The sequence below is a fragment of the Lithobates pipiens genome, unplaced genomic scaffold, assembly GCF_037356315.1.
Source record: "Lithobates pipiens isolate NorthernLeopardFrog02 unplaced genomic scaffold, aLitPip1_a1.2 Scaffold_27, whole genome shotgun sequence".
In the NCBI taxonomy this organism is placed as follows: Eukaryota; Metazoa; Chordata; class Amphibia; order Anura; family Ranidae; genus Lithobates; species Lithobates pipiens.
The window spans coordinates 20,702,998-20,723,790 of NW_027507788.1; the positions used below are offsets into that span (position 1 = coordinate 20,702,998).

The 20,793-nt window shown below is 43.3% G+C and overlaps 1 protein-coding gene across 1 annotated transcript in view; it reads left to right on the top strand.

The window, feature by feature from the left end:
- The window catches only part of LOC143933375 (uncharacterized), an 85,655-nt gene that overhangs the window by 51,103 nt on the left and 13,759 nt on the right, over positions 1 to 20,793 (top strand). The window contains exons 11-16 of the mRNA XM_077456243.1: positions 1,973 to 2,326; positions 6,288 to 6,644; positions 7,782 to 8,036; positions 11,421 to 11,456; positions 14,629 to 14,901; positions 18,370 to 18,489. Coding sequence (XP_077312369.1) covers positions 1,973 to 2,326; positions 6,288 to 6,644; positions 7,782 to 8,036; positions 11,421 to 11,456; positions 14,629 to 14,901; positions 18,370 to 18,489 — 1,395 coding nt within the window. The remainder of the gene's footprint in view (positions 1 to 1,972; positions 2,327 to 6,287; positions 6,645 to 7,781; positions 8,037 to 11,420; positions 11,457 to 14,628; positions 14,902 to 18,369; positions 18,490 to 20,793) is intronic.

The following is a 20,793-nucleotide window of genomic DNA, read 5'->3' on the forward strand; positions in this document are numbered from 1 at the left end:
GAAAAATGCCCAAATCTGCCCGATTCGAGCGACAAAAAAGGGTCCAGAACTTGTTTGAGCTTCAGGTGTTCGGCTTCAAGCGACTTGGAGTGGAGATGTGAACCATCTCCATTGAAAATAATAGATTTTTTCCCCCTCCAACGTAGCTTCAGGCTTCATGGGGCCTTAAAGCTACCCTTTTGGTTAAATAAACTTCTCCAACATTGGTTGGCCACAGTTTTGGGTTTACCGACTCTGCTCGGACCACATGTCCCCTTAAGTTCTTGAGTCTATGGAAAATTACATTCAGGTGTTCTGGAATAACTAGGATCTCGGTTGAGAATACCACAATATTTTTCTATGATCCGCTTAGGGAAGGCCTTGTTTATGTACCGAGTGTTAAAAGTCACATCAGAATGGTGGCAAGTACCAAAATTTTCCTTGACAGAGCCATTCCCATCATATTTGGTACACCCCAATTCATGCTGGGAATTCACCTTCCCGGCAAACTCAGGGTATTTCAGCCTATATTTGGTGTGTGCATCCTCAATGGTGGCCAGGTCATAGCCATTTTTCCACCATTCCATATAAAAGCGCTTGCCCATGCTGTACAAGACTAGCCTAGCTCTGAGGAAGGGGAGGTGTGCCCCCCGAAACATTTTAGCTGTACCCCGTGTTCTGTGCATGTCCATGCACTGTGTTTATGGCCTTTTGTCAGTTGCATTTTGTGAGTACCCACTTTTATACAAAAATTTCCTATTAATAAATTATCTTTGGTAATGCATTAGGTGTGCACGCCTTCCATTTCTGTTTTTCTAGTAGTTCCTTTCGGATTACCCCATCTGAGTAAGGCAGCATCCACCTAGTTTTGAGATACCATATATACCTTTCACACCACCATTTTATCTGATATCTGTTAATCCACACCTTGGAAGACCTATTAGCGCTGGAAGTGACTGTGTTTTTTGTAGCTCCACAGCATGGGTCCTTTTGCTGTGTTTCTTTCCTCCAGCAGTGGGCACTCCTCAATGCTGTAGAGAATGACACATATATGTTGTATTGCGAGCGCACACCTGCATAATGACAAAGAGATGAACAAAAACGAGGAGGTTTAGCTATCATTTACACCAGTGGTCCCCAGCCTTTTTGGCACCGGGGACTGGCATTGTGGAAGAAAATGTTGCCAAGGCCCGGTGGGGTGGGGGATTCGTGGGGAATTTTGTCATGTCGCTTGCCACCGGATGCAGATTGTCACTTGCCACCAGATGCAGCTTGTCACTAGCCACATTGCTTGCCACCAGTTGTGGATTGTCACTAGCCACATTGCTTGCCACCAGATGTGGATTGTCACCTGCCACTGTTGCCTGCCACCAGATGTGGATTGTCACTTGCCACCGTCGCCTGCCATTCGTCCACAGAACACAGAGGCAGGCCTGGAGTGGTGGGTTTCGAGTGAGGGAGAAGAGCAGTAATGCAGGGCGGACGGTGAGTGAGGATCTCATCTCTCTGCTTGCCTGCCTCACCTCCAGCATTGTAGTGGCCCTGCTGTGAGGGACGGAACAGAGGTGATGAGGGCGGTGAGAGATGATGGCATCTCTCTGCTCGCCTGCCTCCGCACCTCAGACAGTGCAACCTTCATGGACCAGCAGCGGGCCACGGCCCGGGGGTTGGGTACCCCCGTTTTTGACCGTGCACATGGGAAATGCTATTTTCACATAGCGTGTCCTTTATGAGGGGCTCCCACCATCCATGCTGGATTTCTAAATATGTTATATTATTGAGAATGTACCTGGATGGGGGGGGGGGGACATAAAGGTAGCTGGGAACAGCCAAAACTCCCAGATGGACAAGAACATTGAGAAATATGGCTGGGAAGTTTCACTGTTTGAATATCCTTGACATATTTGAATCCAGGAATATTTGAGCAGACTAGCCCTATCATAAAGAATATAAATTTCTATAAATTTTCAAAATGTTATTTTTTTTATTGCAGAGACTGTGATAGCCACTAAGTACTCCATTCAGGTTAATCAAAACGTGAAAATCCCACAGACTTTGTGTGCCATTGTGCCTTGTAAATTCATGGCGGACAGTAGAGTGGAATTCCTTAATTCAACCGGTTATTGGAAGCAAGGGTTAGAAATGATAGTGGCTTCTACTGACATGTCAGCAGGAACAAAGCCGAACTTTCATGCAATCGGAGACCCCAACAATGGTGACTGCACCCTGAAAATCACAAATGCCAAGAAGGAAGATGAGGGGACTTACTTCTTCAGATTTGAGGAGAGCAAAGACAGTATAAATAAATATAATTATAGAGATACAGAAGTAACACTACAGGTAACAGGTAAGTGCAACTAGGGTAACTAAATCCAATAACAAAAATATAATATCTTGCAGCTTACAAGTCGTTAGATGTATTGCCTATATTGTTTTTTCTTCAGGATATGAACATTTGCATCAAGTACAGAAAATACCCATTGATCTTGCCTAAAACCTCCTTGTTACTTCTTGTGAACTGAAAGAATACAATAGAGAACAATATTATCTTGTTGTGTAATCTCCCACCCCCATATAATGGAGTTGCACCAAGGCAGTTGAGACTGGATGACAGCCATAGCTGCCTCTATGAATATAGAACAATGAGTGATCATTGACATCCCAGAACAGGAGTTGTGTTATTGGCAGAATTATCAAATGAAATACAGAAAAGAAGCCAGGATGAAAAGAAAAGGAATGCAGCCACTACCTCTAAGTATTGCTAAGCTGCAATATGTTAAATTTGTTTTTGGGTTTAGATACTCAATGAAAATGTTACGTAATGCTGTCTACATGTAGGCAGGCGCCTACTAAGTGTGTTGATAGTAAGTGAGCGTTAGCTGCCCAGGTCAGGTAAGGGTTAAGGTTTGAGTAAGTCGGTTTCCTGGACTTTTTGGGCTCTGTCCTCCACACTTGTTTATATATAAATAGGGTGAAGGTCTGGATCACTAGAAAAGATGAAGCCCGGAGCATCCTCTGTCTTTCTTCCTCCACTAATCAACTCCACCAGTCTTAGCTCCTGTACACACGGTCAGAGATTTCCACAACCAAATCCATCGGATTTTGCCCGTCTGATTTTTTCCGTCAGATCTTGTCCGAAACTGTTGCCAGATCTTGTCCGAAACTGTTGCATACACACGGTCGGACTAAGTTGTCGAAAAATCCGATCTTTCAGAACGTGATGACGTAATTTCGTTACGATGGGACTAGATTCAGGTGGGTAGCCAATAGCTTTGATGTAGGAATTTGATCTGAGCATGCGTGGCACTTGGTCCGATCAAAATTCTCTACACATGATCGGATTACGTCCGACGGGCCCAGTTGGTCGGGAAATATTTCCAACATGTTGGAAAATTGGGTCGGACGGAGATTCGAATGGAATCAGTCCCATGCATACCACACACAGTCGGATTATCTGATAACACGGTCCGATAGGACACATTTCGACGGATTCTCCGACCGTGTGTACAAGGGCTTAGACTTACACAGGTATGCCTGGGCAGCCACAGTGTAGTTAGTGAGAAGAACCGAGTGTGCATTTTGATCTTTAAATGTTGCAGAAGCATTCAGCAAATATTCACAAACTGTTCAAAGGGTCTAGGGTCTGAAGTTACCCTAAAGGGGTGCATTGTGGAAAATGCATATAGAAAAAAAACAGGGCCTGAAAAGCATTATTATAAAAAAAAGGTCCCTATGAAGGGTTAACTTGGCAGAAGAATCGGAGTAGGAGAGTAGATGCCACGGGTAACCTTAAATTGGTGAGAGTGTATAGTAACCGGTCAACTAGCGTGGTACCTGGCATAGGGGACAGGTCCTCCGGTACCGAGGGGGTTATATTCTGCCTCCTTCCTTAGCAGATGGTTCCCCCACAAGCAATCGGGACCGAATCTGGTATGGGAGAGATGAAGGAGTTAAAGTGGTCCTAAAGCCAGAAGGTTTTTTTATGTATTAAGGTAACCCCCTCCTCCTTAACCTGAGCCCTATCTTGATTCAGCGATGTCCATGGGAGCAGTAGCTCTCCCAGGTCTCTCTCTCCTCATTGGCTCACACAGCAGCGATTTAAATTACAGCCAATGAGCCAATGAGGAGAGAGCAGTGTATGTGTGTGTGTGTGTGAATGGGCAAGAGCATGGCTTGGGAGTGAGCATGTTCGGGGGCCCACATAACAAGAGGCTTGCAACTGGGGGCACTCAGCAAAGGGAAGGAGCCAGGACCGCCAGGGGGGGGGGGGCAAAAAGAAGAGGATCGGTGCTGCTCTTTGCAAAATCATTGCACAGAGCAGGTAAGTATAATGTGTTTGTTTTTTGTTTGTTTTTTGTGTTCCTTTAGAATCAGTTTAAGTAAGTGCATGCATGAGGTCTGCGCTAAGTGCACAGCGGGATCCCATTCTGCTTCTGAGAGTGAGGTGACAAAGTTGTGCTGCACTGGTGGAGAAGGCATAGGCTTAGTAGTGTCCCTCCTAAATGCAATATATACTGAGGAAGGTGTGTTGTGACTTGGGGCAGAACACTTCACTGCACATGGTGTATATGGCTCACCTCTAAGCCAGGGTTCTGCCCTAATGGTGACTTTTACATGAATGCCTGCCTGATCACTGGTATTGATAAGCGTGTATACGAGAAGAGAGAAGTACCCAGGGACAATGGGGGAAGGGAAAGGGATTACCGCTCCAGGTGGAAATATGAATATAGAACTCTCCTCGGAACACCAGGTGCCGGCCAAGCATATAGCATGAGCAAGCTATGGCTAAGCACTGTTAAGTGTGAAACGCGTCAGTTCATTTGTCCCATTTTTTGCTGTGGCTTGTATTTGTTGGACTTTTTACTAATAAACGCTATATTTTGGAAAATGCAGCTGTCCAGAACTTCCTTTTTGAATCAAGAGAGAAGTACCCCCATGGGTGCTGGGTGAGTAGGCCACGCCTAGATACATTTTAAAGTTGTGAAAAGACAATGAAAGGAAATCTCCCAACTGAGATATGTGATCTGGTGACATCTGTCGTAAACTGTGATTTTATCAAAATTTGATTTACTATAACATCATGTTCTGGAGCAGAAAGTTAGGGGAAGTCTCCTGAATAGAACTTTTGTTCCTGCCAGTGCAGAGTGAGGCTGAGAGCACCACGGTCACATCAATGGTCACAGTGGTCAGACTTCTAATGCCGTGCACACACGATCGGAATTTTGGCCAGCAAAAGACCGATGAGAGCTTTTCATCTGAAAATGCGACCGTGTGTATGCTCCAACGGAATTTAGCTGGCCGAATTCCCGCCCGCAAAAATTTGATAGCATGTTCTCAATTTTCCCGATGGAAAAACTTTCTATCGGAAATTCCGATCGTGTGTATGCAAAAACGCACAAAAACTCACGCATGCTCAGATTCAACTACAAGATGGAAGCTACTGGTTACTAGGTATTGAACTTCCTTTTTCTAGTCCCGTCGTACGTGTTGTAAGTCACTGCGTTCTTGGCGGTCGGAATTTGGTGTAACCGTGTGTAGGCAAGACAGTTTGAGCGGAATTCCATCGGAATTCCGATGGGAAAACCATAAAAGCTTTTTTCCGACGAGAATTCCGATAGTGTGTACGCGGCATTACAGTCATTGTGAATGGCTCATGTTTCTACCAAATATGCGGTGGCAATAACTTGTGTATTGGCCAGGATTCACCAAGCCCCAATAAGGACCACTCTTAGTCTGCTGCCACTTTGGTTTATAGTCCGGGGCAGGGGCAGACTGACCATTGGGCCACTCGGGCACTGCCCGAGGGACCCATGCCACTAGGGGGCCCAATCAGGGTTGCCAGCCTCAGTAAAACCAGGGACAGGATGTAAAAATGTGTGTTTATTTTTTACATCTGTCTCTGAAATGTCCCTTACCGACATCCTTTTGGTCTAAAAATCCAGAGATTATAGCTGCCCCACCTCTTCAGTACCTTCTCAACCAATAGAAACATGTTTGTGTATACTGTGTGATTGTATACTGTGTGTGTTTGTGTATACTGTGTGGCCCCATAATCTCTGATTGCCTGGGGGCCCCATAATCTCCTATTGCCCGGGGGCCCGATGAGTTGTCAGTCCGCCCCTGGTCCGGGGAGCTGGAAAATGTCTGTGTAGGATAAGGCTGGGAGTGGCAATGGGCACCAAATCAAATAGAGGGGTCCACCTTCCGAGGACATAGACAGCAATAAAAGTGTGATGGATGATCGAACTATTCCTCAAAAAACGCTTTGCCTTTACTTATATTTTCTCAATGTTGTATGTCTCCTTCAGACATTAGAGAAGTAGATGGCTTTTCTATCCAGGTGGATCAGGCTGTCACCGTTCAGAAGGGTCTTTGTGTCACCATTCCTTGTACATTTACCGCTGATCACATTAAATCCTTTACCAGCTCTAGAGGTCACTGGAAGACGATATGCCAAGAATTGTTAGCCTCCAGTAACAAGTCAATTGTTGGCACAAAGCCAAATTTTCAGTTTATTGGAAATCCAGATAATGGAGATTGCACACTGATGATAACTGATGCCAAAGAGCAAGATTCTGGAAAGTATTTTTTCAGATTTGAAGATGGGCAAGATAACAACCGGAAGTACAGCTACGTATTCAAAATGATAACAATACGGGTCACAGGTAGGTTTACTGCCCACAAATGCCAACAGTTCCATTTAAAGGTCTACTCATTAAAGTGTTCCTGCAGTGGTGCACCCAGCACACTAGAACCTGGGGCTATCTATTTTATTTGAAGCCACTTCCCCTCAAAAAATGATCAGAAGTGTGTGGTCAAATTGCACCAACTGTGGGAGGGGCTTAAAGGGGCATATGCTTTATTGACTGTGCTACAAGCGAGCATGACACATACAAACCTCAGCACACTCATTTTAATTGAAGACTAGAGTCAAAAGCACAGTTCAAGCCAAGCAAAATTTTGTCACTGAACATCGCCTGTGGGGCACTAGGCGGGCGATCTGGTCGCTGAGTGCCCCACAATGGACTCCCCAGGCACTATATTTAAAGGAATTTTTCATTTTTATTGTTTCACTTTAAGAATCATTTAGATCATTGAAAAAAAAAATTTGCATTGATACATGTCCCCCAGGGCAGTACCCAGGCCCCCAAACTTTTTTTATGGCCAATAACGTGCATATAAGCCTTCAAAATGGGCCCATTTGATTTTTCAAATTGGAGTCCCATAGACTTCAATAGGGTTTGCGGTTCAGGTCTGAACTTTTGCGATGTTTGAGTGTTCTGGCGCAAACCGAACTGGGGAGTGTTTGGCCCAACTCTATTGAAAATACCGACAAGCGAAACACATCAGTTTTAACTTAAAGGGGTTGTAAAGGTTCGTTTTTTATTTTCTACATAGGTTCCTCTAAGCTAGTGCATTGTTGGTTCACTTACCTTTTCCTTCGATTTCCCTTCTAAATGTTTTTTTTCTTTGTCTGAATATCTCACTTCCTGTTTCTCCTCAGTAAACTTCTCACCATCATCCGAGCTGGTGGTTAGTCAGCCAGAACAGCTTACTGAGGAGGAACAGGAAGTGAGAAATTCAGACAAAGAAAACAAAGAAAAAAAACATTTAGAAGGGAAATCGAAGGAAAGGGTAAGTGAACCCACAATGCACTAACTTAGAGGAATCTATTTAGAAAATAAAAAAAAAACCTTTACAACCCCTTTAATATTAAATCTTTACAATGTCTTCAAAATGTTTATTATATTTTGCCCTTAAAACTAATTTTTAATATTTTTTGGGGGTGGGGCTTCTTGTAGATTTGATTGAAAAACCTGTAATCTCAGACCCTGGAATACTGACTGAAGGTAAAAATGTGACACTAACATGTACTGCACCGAGAGGATGCCCCAATGCACTAATTACATGGCAGAATCAGATGGGAATATGGACTAATTCCACAGTCCTGACATTTGTCCCGACTCGGAGTCACCATCAAACTTCATTGACTTGTCAGATGACCTTCTCATCATTGAAGAATTATACCCAAAATGAAATAACATTATCTGTTCAGTGTGAGTATAAAATATAAATTTGTGGTTGGGAAATATATATAAAAAAAAAAAAAAAAAACACAACAGCAGCTAAAATGTTTAACCACTTACAGACCAAAAGAGTTTCTCCCTTAATAACCAGGCCATTTTTATTTATTTTTTTTGCGATATGGCACTGCGTTGATTTATTTGACAACTGTGCGGTTATGCAACTCTGTACCCAAACACAATTGATGTCCTTTTTTTCCCACAAATAGAGCTTTCTTTTGGTGGTATTTGACCTCCTCTCCGTTTTTTATTTTTAGCACTATAAACAAGAAAAGAGCGTCAATTTTGGCTATAATAAATAGCCCCCCAAAAAAGTATAAAAATCAAATTTCTTCATCAGTTTAGGCCAATATGTATTCTACATATTTTTGGTAAAAAAAAACATTGCAAATAAGCGTATTTTGATTGGTTTGCACAAAAGTTAGTGTCTACAAAATAGGGGATAGACTTATGGCATTTTTATTATTTTTTTTTATTTTTACTAGTAATGGCAGCGATCTGCAATTGTTAGCGGGACTGTGACATTGCGACGGACAGATCGGACACTTTTGACACTTTTTTGGGACCAGTGACATTTATACAGCGATCAGAGCTATAAAATACACTGGTTACTGTGAAAATATCACCGACAGGGAAGGGGTTAACACTAGGGGGTGATCAAAAGGTTAAATGTGTTCCCTAGGGAGGTGTTTCAAACTGTGGGGGGAGGGTACTGACTGGAGGAGGAGAGAGATTGATGTTCCTAATCACTGGGAACAGCAGATCTCCCTCTCCTCCCCTGTCAGAATGGGGATCTGTATGTGTACATTGACAAACCCCCATTCTGGCTCTCCTTCCCCGACATCCCGGCCATGTGCATAGGACCCCACTCCGTGCAGTGCACGTGCCTGCTATGGCTTTTAAAGGAGCCGATGTACAGCTGCGGCTATTCGTGGGAGAGAATCAACCTGCCGCAGTATAATGATGGCGGCTGGTTGGCAAGTGGTTAAAGCCAAGACTTTTTCTTGTTTGAGCTATAGTAGAAGAGGGTAAAAATCCCTGTGAAGTTATTTTTTTTCTATGGCTCCAATGAAAGCATCAGGCCAAAGAACCAAGAATCCACAAATTGTTGAATCCTGATGTAAATTCGAAGACATAAAACAGACATCTTGAAGTTCTATCTTAAAGCGGAGGTCCACCCTAAAGTGGACCTTCCGCTCATCGGAACCCTCCCCCCCTCCGGCGCCACAATTGGCACCTTTCAGGGGGGGAGGGGGGTGCAGGTACCTGTACAGTACAGGTATCTGCACCCACTTCCGGGATAGCTCTCTGCGGAAAGGGGCGTGGATTACGCCCCTTTCCGAAAGTCCCCCTGCTGCCTGCTGGGAAACACACAGATCCCAGAGGCAGCGGGTCCATCCTTATTGCGCAGCGCGACTCGCGCATGCGCAATAGGGAACCGGGAAATGAAGCCGAAGGGCTCCACTTCCTGATTCCCATACCCAAGATGGCGACGGCAGCACCCGAGAGACGATCGAGAGATCGGCTTCGGGTGCCGACATCGCAGGCGCGCTGGACAGGTAAGTGTCACTATTTTAAAGGTCAGCAGTATTTGTAGCTGCTGGCTTTAAAAAAAAAAAAAAACGTGGAGTCCCGCCGACTAAATCATATTCAAATGCATTGATTTATTTACATTTGAAACAAAATGTGACCGAAATTATAATAATCAGTAAAAAATATAAAGAGCTATTATATCATGATTTATTTGAGTGTTGATAAAACTTAAAGAAAACAAGTTGCGTTATGATGACCTCTTAACGTGATCGGTTTTCTTCAAGATTTAATAATAATCAAATCCATTACAGTATTGTCAAAAAAAATAAAAAAAATAAAAAAAATAATAATAATAATAATATATATATATATATATATATATATATATATATATATATATATATATATATATAATATTTATTTATTTGGTGTAATATATATTTGTTCTAGTTTTATTGACATGAAAAGGGGGAAGATCTTTTAGCCACCGAAATGCTTTGGTTGTTATATGTCTTCTTGCATGAATGTACATCAGTATTACAAGATTTCTGGACACTTGACTTGTTGGTTGGGACTCATTAGACTTTCTTTAGCAAAACTCTGGGTCCCCTAGCTGAGGGGTACCCTGTCTGTGCTGAGAGAATCCTCACCAAAGTCATTGCGCTCTGTTTAAATTTAAGTGGGATGGGCCTGAGCTCAGGGAACATGTGCCCCAGGGAACTCTGGGTCTTTCAGAAGAATTGGATAGAAGAGCTGCCCACCTTCCTGCACATTTTTTCATCTGTTATGGTATGCCACAGCTTGCTATTGTTTTATTGACCTTGCCAGCATTTAAAGTTGCTGTAATGGGCTATGCCCTGGATGAAAATTGGAAGTAGGCTGTCTGTCCAGCACTTATGGTAATGACAGGCCCCACTTCCCTCTTTTGGAATTGAGTGCTCACAGTACGACTGTGACTGGCACTGGTTATATGTGTTCACATGTTACGTGTTAGAATTTAATAAAGCTGTGGCCTTGCTCTTTCCAACCTAATGGTTGTAAGTGTTTTATTTAAGGGGGTAAAAGGGCAAGGGTGGTGGGGGATTTGATCCCATTGTGTTACGTCAATTGGGACCCAAGCCCATTGCGCCTTAGCAGTCATGAACCACCCCAAAAGTGAGGGAAATCACTAGACAATTATCACTGGAACAAGTTTCCCTATTGAAAGACTGTCTTCTATTTCTGTTCTGGTGAGAACTAAAAATGTTGGATCTTCCATCACTGTCAATCCTGTGGTTTGGATGCTAGTTCATAGAGAAGAAAGGTGGCTCCATAATTTGGCTGGTAAGGGCAGTAAAACTCCTTAAAATATACATTTTATTTAGGCAACTGAGCCCCCTTGCTGGCCCATACTTCTGGTATGTTAGATCAGTGATTAAAGTGATTAAATAACTCTTATAAACTCCAAAGCCAAAGGTGCTATGTCCTATATCCATGTTGCCTATTTCCACTCTCTTCAAGGGCTATACCGGCTGAAACATCTTCCAATACATTTTCATGTGTGTCAAATGCCCAATGCCCTTTGGTTCCTTCCACCAGCACCAACAATCAAGTTTTTGTCCTACAGTGACAGAGAAAAGAACTTTAGTAGTTCAGAAGTAGTCAGTAATCATTTTCTTTGCAAGCATGCTTTTGGTTTTAAAATAGTGACACATTCACTTTAAATTGTGCTATGATAGACATATAATAATTATGTTATCATCCAATGGCCTTATCATCCAATGGAATTGTGAGTGTTTTGTTTCAATGTATATTGGTTTACTTTTATTCCTGTTTATATTTCAGATCCACCTGCCATCATTATTACCACTGAGATGCCAGGTATTATTGTACATTTCATATATTTTATCACTTTCACTCATGTTGTAATAAAGAACAGTTGTCTCCAAAATTTGGAAGGCTAAACCATTGATAGGTTGAATCTGGTGAGTCTGAAATGTGCTCTATGGAAAATCTAGTGCAAACGTAAAGTGATTGCTATGGGGGCACCCGAGCCAAACCTCAGCTCCCTGTGTCCATTCAGACAAGGATCTTTGTCCCCGCCACGCCGCCTTTCTATCCTGGTTGGCTGACTGACTTTTATTGGCAGCAACGGGAGCCAATGGTGCCTACTGCTGTTTCAGCCAATGAGGAGGGGAGTCCTGGGCAGCCAGGACATAGAATGCATTAAGATAAAAAAACCTTCTGCCTTTACAATTACTTTAACCATGAACGCCATTATTCATCATGCACTGATGAGTTACGAAAATTATAGTGTAGATTCTGTATATTGTGACAGTGCTATGTTCTACCATAGTTTCATAGTTTCATAGTTAGTAAGGTTGAATAAAGACACCAGTCCATCCAGTTCAACCTGAGTGAGTGTCTACAATCACCCCTGCACACTCACATCGGTCCCTACCCTCAAAGAGCCTACAATCCAAGGTCCCTAATTAATATACTAGGGCCAATTTTAGACAGAAGCCAATTAACCTACCTGCATGTCTTTGGATTGTGGGAGGAAACCGGAGTACCCGGAGGAAACCCACGCAGGCACAGGGAGAACATGCAAACTCCAGGCAGGTAGTGTCGTGGTTGGGATTTGAACCAGCAACCCTCCTTACTGCTAGGTGAGAGTGCTAACCACTACACCACTGTGCCGCCCTACCATGATGTGATTATATGAAAAAGACACACATGATTCACATTAAGGTAGAGCATGATGCTTCAGAGCATTGTTTTTGAATGGAGAAGACTGGCTTGTCAGTGTTCTCTGGGTTTTGTCCTGGATCAGGGGCTGGAACTTAACATTTTAAAGTGTCTTGGGTGGGATGAGGCCTTCAATCCTATGTTCAGGTCTTACTGAAGACCTGCAGGTTGTGTGAGTGTGCAGGTGTGTACACTCATTATAAGCAAGGCTTGGGGAAAGCTCAGTGCTCTAGTCAGAAGAAAGGTGTGCTCCAGTTTGAAGACAGGTATGTAATCCTGTCTGGAGTTCAAGGTGGTCTGACTGACTGACTGCACTCCATGTGGGAGAGATTCTATGTTTATGGGACTGAAAAAGATGAGGCAGCTATGTGAGTCTGGGAGACCAAGAGAGGGCCTGGAAAACTGCGAAGGCTGGGACAACTAGGCGAGTTCATGGGACTTAGGAAATTGTCTGGAAGACTGCGAAGGCTGGGACAGCTAGGCAAGTTCATGGGACTTAGGAAATCGTCTGGAAGACTGCGAAGGCTGGGACAGCTAGGCGAGTTCATGGGACTTAGGAAATCGTCTGGAAGGCTGCGAAGGCTGGGACAGCTAGGCAAGTTCATGGGACTTAAGAAATCGTCTGGAAGACTATGAAGGCTGGGACAGCTAGGCAAGTTCATGGGACTTAGGAAATCGTCTGGAAGACTACGAAGGCTGGGACAGCTAGGCGAGTTCATGGGACTTAGGAAATCGTCTGGAAGACTGCGAAGGCTGGGACAGCTAGGCAAGTTCATGGGACTTAGGAAATCGTCTGGAAGGCTGCGAAGGCTGGGACAGCTAGGCAAGTTCATGGGACTTAGGAAATCGTCTGGAAGACTACGAAGGTTGGAACAGCTAGGCAATTTCATGGGACTTAGGAAATCGTCTGGAAGGCTGCGAAGGCTGGGACAGCTAGGCAAGTTCATGGGACTTAGGAAATTGTCTGGAAGACTGTGAAGGCTGGGACAGCTAGGCAAGTTCATAGAACTTAGGGAATCTAAATCTCAGAGGAGATGGAGAGCTTGTTGTGAAAGGAGAATCCTATCAAAGCTGGGTGAGCCAGGAGAGCCGAAGTGCTGAGTGATACAGTCAGAGGAACTTGTAAGAACAGCAGTGGTGTTGCTAAAGAGGACGCCAGGTGGCTCAGTTTTTTTCTGTTCTAATTTTGATGTTTAAATTCCACTGCGTGAGTAACTGTGTTTATGGTGCTTTCATTTTATAATTTAAATTAACTTTAATAAAAGTGGGCCAGCAAGCCCCTAAAGTGATACTAAAGTCTTGTTTCTTTTTCTTTAAAAATGACAAACACATTATACTTACCTGCTCTGTGAAATGGTTTTGCATAGAGCATCCTTGACCCTACTCTTCTCGGGTCCCTCGTCGGTGCTCCTGACTCCTCCCCTTCTGCCGAGTGCCCCCACAGCATGCAGCTTGCTATGGGGGGCACCGAGCCGCAGCTCTAAATATCCATTTAGACATGGAGCCATGGTTTGAACCCGCCGCTCTCTCTCCTGATTGGCTTACAGGCTTTGATTGACTGAACTTAATCAGGAGGAAAAGTCCCAGATGGCTGAGGCACTCGTGCACATCGCTGGATAGAAATGGGGCTAAAGTAAGTATTAGGGGGGCTGCTACACACAGAAGATTTTTTTATCTTAATGCATTAAGATAAAAAAACTTCTACCTTTACAACCACTTTAACTAAAGTTCCTGACTGACTGCCCATGAAGCCAGCATGTCAAGTTCTCATTTCTTTTTCATGTTTCCCAGTTTCTCCTTATCTGTCTACAGAGCTCAGTGGCACAAGATGTCATTTACACATGTGAATGAGTCAGAGATGGGACCCCATTTTCACAGGTCAACATTTTCTTTTCTTGCCAGGAAAATTTATTTAAAAAGACTCAGTTTGTCCATTCAGGGTCAAGTGATGCTGCCCTTCAAAATGTCCCCAACCCACTGTTACTACCCTCACCAGTGATTCCCCTCACATCTTCATCTGGCTTAGCTGGCACAAAATACCCAGTACTTCCATGTATGGGGGAGCTTGTGAACTGATCTAATTTGCTCTGGTCTAGCATCCAATCAGTAGCTCTGAGCACTGTCACATGACAAAGGCAGTGACGTCACTGTTTCCTCTAGGCTTTGATACTAGCACAGTGTAGCCTGGTTGTGGCTGCAATGGATAAAGGAATGTTGAGGATTACTGGAGAGGTAAGTATCAGTAGAATGTGGGGGGTTTACAGACATGACCTCTTTAATAATATTTTTTTAATCCATTTTACAGAACTACAAAACCCCACTGGCACCAACCTTACCACAAATCAAGAAGTGACAGTTCAAGAAGGAAGCTCATTGGCTCTGAGATGTTCAGTGGACAGTAACCCAGGAGCTCAGGTGACCTGGATCAAGGGAGAGAATGACACACTCAGCAAAGGCAATGGGAGTGAGCTTATGCTCTATTTGAGTGACATAACAGCCAGCGAGGCAGATAAATATCACTGCTTGGCTCGCAATAATCTTGGGGCCATTAATCAAACCACCAATATCATTGTGCAATGTAAGTAAATGTGCCGTTGCCTGTTTTTGTTGAATTTGGAGTCTGGCAAAGAACACCCTCCTCCCACAAACACAAAAAAAAACGTAATATTGTCCCAATAGTTAAAAAAAAAACTGTACCAAATGCCCCAAACACTCACCTAAATCTATGGCCACATGACACACCCAGGTCCTGAATCTTCTTTTTTCTTTTTACTGAATAGTGGGAATGTCTCCCACTAGATGCCCTGTCTCTTTTTCTTTCCGTAAAAAAAATAAATAATAATAATTAGGAGACCCTTTGGCGCAGGAGCAAGTCCAGGATAGTTGAAAGGAGCTTCCATAATCCACAGAAGTCTTTTAAATCTTACTACACCATACAAGACCACCAAAAACATCCTAAAGTGTATGTAAAGCCTAACATTTTTTCAGTTTGTTTTAGATTGAGTAGGGAATGGTTAGAACTGAGGATAACGTGAGTTGTTCCAAACAGAACCTTTGGAAGCTGTTACTTGATTGCACCCCAATCTGTCCAATCAGCTGCAGCTGGGGACTTCCCCGCACTGCAGATACACATACACAAAGAGACTCATGACCTAATGGATATCCTGGCTCATCCCTGATTAAAGCCCTTCTCAACTTTTTTGCTGCCGACTTTGTGTCAGGGATTTTTTTTTCACTTCCTGTCCATAGGGTGTACGATTAAATGTTTGCAAGGCAATGGGCAATCCTGACAGCTGTTGAATAAACATGTGGAAGATTTCCCTTCTCCTCCTGTTTCTGTGACAGCTCTAAAATGTTTGATTTTACATCACTCTCTGTACTTGAGACAAATGACCACCAGGACCTGTGTGTGTATATATATATATATATATATATATATATATATATATATATATATATATATATATATATATATACGTTTTCTTTTATATTTTATTTTTTCCTAATGAGAATCTTATTCTAGGTTGGCCAATATAGTGGGTTTTATCTGATACAGTCTGATTCAGCAAATGGAATCCCAAAAAAACGTTAAACTGTTGCAAAGGAAAATAGCCTTCCTGCTGAGTGGGTTAATGCCGCGCACACACGACCGGAATTTTTTGACGGACTAGGTCTGACGGAATGAATCCATTGGATATTACGACGTGTGTGGGCTCCAGCGGACTTTTTTTTTTCCCCAAAAGTCCGACGTACCTAGAAATAAGAACTTCCTTATTCTAGACCGGTCGTACGTCATCACGTTCAAATCCGTCGGACTTTGGTGTGCTTGTGTGTGGCCAAGTCCATTCATTTGGAAAGTCTGTCGGAACTCCGCCGAAAGTCCGTCGGGAAGACCATCGGACCTAGTCCGTCGAAAAGTCTGGTCGTGTGTACGCGACATAATGGTAGCCACTGAGACATCCTTGACACATTCACTTGTGTACTATTGTCTAAGACTTGTATTGGCTGGACGAATGCCCCAGCAGTGTCAGCATTTGTGCTTGTCTCAGTAAATGCCATAGCGTAAGGTGTGGCTCTAGGTAAACATTCAACAAGTTATTAGACCCACAAGCAGCTTTTTCAAAGTGGGTCAGTCTATCTCAACAGATAAGCAGTATCTAGGGACTTTTGAGTTGATAGTTAACAACAAAGGTCCCTGGGTATTGGTTAGCATAGACTGACCCACAATGAAAAAGGTGCTTGTGATTCTGATTGGCACTTGCTGAGCATTTACCTAGAGCCTGATTGGTAAAATCAAAAATGCAAACAGAGGTCCTTATGAACAGCTATTTTTCATAGATTTGAGTTGTAGAAATGAACCAGCATTATCACTTATAAACATTAAAGCGGGAGTCCGCCGGGACTCCGCGTTTTTTTTTTTTTTAAAGCCAGCAGCTACAAATACTGCAGCTGCTGACTTTTAAAATAGTGACACTTACCTGTCCAGCGCGTCCGCGATGTCGGCACCCGAAGCTGATCTCTCAATCGTCTCTCGGGTGCTGCCGCCGCCATCTTGGGTATGGGAATCAGGAAGTGGAGCCTTTCGGCTTCGTTTCCTGGTTCCCTACTGCGCAAGCGCGAGTCGTGCTGCGCAATAAGGATGTTCCCCGCTGTCTCTGGGATCTGTGTGTTTCCCAGCAGGCAGCGGGGGACTTTCGTAAAGGGGCGTAATCTACGCCCCTTTCTGCAGAGAGCTATCCCGGAAGTGGGTGCAGATACCTGTACTGTACAGGTACCTGCACCCCCCTCCCCCTGAAAGGTGCCAATTGTGGCGCCGAAGGGGGGGAGGGTTCCGATGAGCGGAAGGTCCACTTTAGGGTGGACCTCCGCTTTAAAGGTGTAATCTTCCCAATCAAATTCTAAAGATGATTAGGATGCATATCCAGCATCCTCCCTTTACCCCTTCATAGCCACAGAATATTAAATTTTATTATAGGCTGACAAATCCTCAAAAAAGTATTTATATATTAGGTTTTTAATGCTGTAATTGCATTTCACAATTGCAATATTAAACAGAAGTACATTGCCACCTTCAGACTGCAGTACAATTGTACTGCAGACTAAAGACTTATTTTGCCAAATTAAGCCTCCAACCTGCATGTGATCATTATATAGTTACATAGTTGGTAAGGTTAAATAAAGACAACAGTCCATCCAGTTCAACCTGTGTAGGGGTGTGTGTGTGTGTGTGTGTGTGTGTGTGTGTGTGTGTGTGTGTGTGTGTGTGTGTGTGTGTGTGTGTGTGTGTGTGTGTGTGTGTGTGTGTGTGTGTGTGTGTGTGTGTGTGTGTGTGTGTGTGTGTGTGTGTGTGTGTGTGTGTGTGTGTGTGTGTGTGTGTGTGTGTAGAAAAATCATTTCCCATACCCCCTTAAATAGCTTTTGTTAAGATGCACATCCAAGAGTCTTTTAAAACTATCCATACTTCCTGCCGACACCACCGATTGTGGAAGAAAGTTCCACATCCTAACCACCCTGACAGTGAAAAACTCACTACACCATTTTAAGGTTAAACCGTTTCTCTTTCAGTCTCATTGTGTGGTCCCATGTCCTCTTACACTCTCTGGGACTGAAAACATTCATACTTAAGCTCCTCTTAAACGTTTCTTCTCTAGGGAGAATAAAGTTAGTGCTTGTAGTCTTTTCTCATAATTTAGGTCCTCCAGCCACCTTATTAATCAAGTTGTCCTTCTCTGGACTCTCTACAGCTCCAGCTGTTAGCTGTCCAGCTTATCTCATAGCCTGCATTCTAATCACATGATCAGGAACCACCCTGATCGATTCTTGATGGTCAATTAGGACTAGAGCTTGGATTTAGTGCCACCAACCATACAAACTGTCCTCAGGTGGCTTCCAAAGGAAGGACAGTTATAAAAAAATCCCCACCCCAAGTTCTGGTACTAAAGAACATACATACTGTAAATTGATTTTGGACAGGAGTGAATTAATTCCTCACTTCTATTAGAAATGTCTCACAAATGCTCAAGTGGCCCGCATTTCTGTTTTCCAGATTCCAAACCTTCAAACTCCAATATGACTGCTTGGTTAACTGCCACCATTGTCATCATCCTTCTTCTGATTGGCCTGGGAATCTTTGGTTTTTTAAGATACAGGAAGAAAAGACAGTCTGGTAAAAAAAAAAAGAAGTCCAATATTTATTGTACACAATGCATTTTTCCTTTGTTTTGAAGATTCTGACTACTGTAGAAAAGGGTTCAAATTCTTTTTTTCTCTATTAGTAACATAAATAGAGGTTTTACTTTACTTATTCTTCACCCTCCGGCAGACTGTGTTCTCCTCTTCTCTTTGATGCTCCAAGTTGTGAGCAGGTTCTCAGTGTTCAAATACAATGAAGGATTGTTGGCCATGCTATGTACATAATGATATTGAAGCGCCTGTGACTGATGGAGCACCCAAAAAGCAGCTTTGGTGGACCGGTCATATTTCTTGGAGGACACCTGTGGGACCGAAGGATAAAGATGACATAAAACATTCACTCAACCTTTGCAATGCAAGGGAGCACCGCTTTTAATTCTACCTAAATTCAGTTTTAAAGAAGAATACTTAAAAATATTAAGACATGTTGAGGCATTGTCATTTTACATTAATATTAAACCCTTAGCTGATCCTCTAAAGCAGTGGTTCCCACCCTCACTCCTCAAGTACCCCATAAAGACCATGTTTTGCAAGTTTCTCAAAAATAAAACATCTGTCATAAACACCAAGTCGCTAATTTAGATTTAGTATATGAGGTGTGTCTATTAAATAACGAGACTGATTAACCACTTGCAGACCGGACCATTTTGCTGGTCAAAGACCAGACCACTTTTTGCGATTCGGCACTGCGCCGCTTTAACTGACAATTGCGCGGTCGTGCGACGTGGCTCCCAAACAAAATTGACGTCCTTTTTTTCCCACAAATAGAGCTTTCTTTTGGTGGTATTTGATCACCCCTGCAGTTTTTATTTTTTGCGCTATAAACAAAAATAGAGCGACAATTTTGAAAAAAACGCATTATTTTTTACTTTTTGTTTTAATAAATATGCCCCAAAAATATATAAAAAAATATTTTTTTCCCTCAGTTTAGGCCGATACGTATTCTTCTACATATTTTTGGTAAAAAAAAATCGCAATAAGCGATTATTGATTGGTTTGCGCAAAAGTTATAGCGTTTAAAAAATAGGGATAGTTTTATAGCATTTTTATTAATATTTTTTATTATTTTTTTTTACTAGTAATGGCGGCGATCAGCGATTTTTATTGTGACTGCGACATTGTGGGGGACCCATCGGACATTTTTGACACATTTTTGGGACCATTGTCATTTATACAGCAATCACTGCTATATAAATGCAGTGATTCCTGTGTAAATGACACTGGCATTGAAGGGGTTAACCAGTGGGTGGCAGTGTAGGGGTTAAGTGTTCCTAGGTGTGTGTTACTAACGGTGGGGGGGTTGGGCTTTCATTTAATGAACACTGATCTCTGCTCCAATCACATGGAGCAGAGATCAGCATCAGTAGTTGCTAGGCAGAATGGAGAAATGCTGTTTATACGGCATTTCCTCCATTTGGCCGCTCCGTGAGACGATCACGGGGATGCCCACGGGGGTCCCGACCAGCGCGGGAGCGCGCCGCTGGCGGCGAGCTCCCGATGGCAGGGCGGCATTGAATATTGGACGTACCTGTACGCCAATATGCCTGCCCGTGCCATGCTGTCGACATACATCGTCGTGCGCTGGTCGGGAAGTGGTTAAATAACTCACCTTTATTTATATGTAGTATAAATTTAATACTTGCCCCCTTCAATATATTCACCATTTGCACTAATACAGTGCTGAAGTCTTGTTTTCCACTGGTTGAAGGCATGGAGAAAATCAATTTCTGTCAGCTGTTTCAACATATCTGCCGTTTTCTTCTTTACAGCATCTACTGACTCAAAACGTGTCCCCTTAAGCACTGATTTAACTTTTGGGAAAATGTAAAAGTTGCATGGTGCAAAATTGGGTGTCAGAAACCACGAAATCAAACCGAGATAGAAGTACAGTTAAATCACACTTGTTTAATAATAAAAGTAAAAAGAACAAGCGTAGTCAAAACATAGCCAAAGTTCAGTAACCGGAATGCATAGTCAGCCAAGTCAGAAGTCAGAGATCAAAGTAGTGGAACAGCAAGCAATAGCCAGAAGGGACGTCAGCAAAGCCAGTCTTTAACCACTTCCCGACCAGCGCACGACGATGTACGTCGACAGAATGGCACGGGCAGGCACATTGGCGTACAGGTACGTCCAATATTCAATGCCGCCCTGCCATCCGGAGCGCGCCGCCGCCGGCGTGCTCCCGCGCTGGTCGGGACCCCCGTGAGTCCGGTCACGGGACTCACGGACTCGATCGCCGCGGGCATCCCCGCGATCGTCTCACGGAGAGGCCGAATGG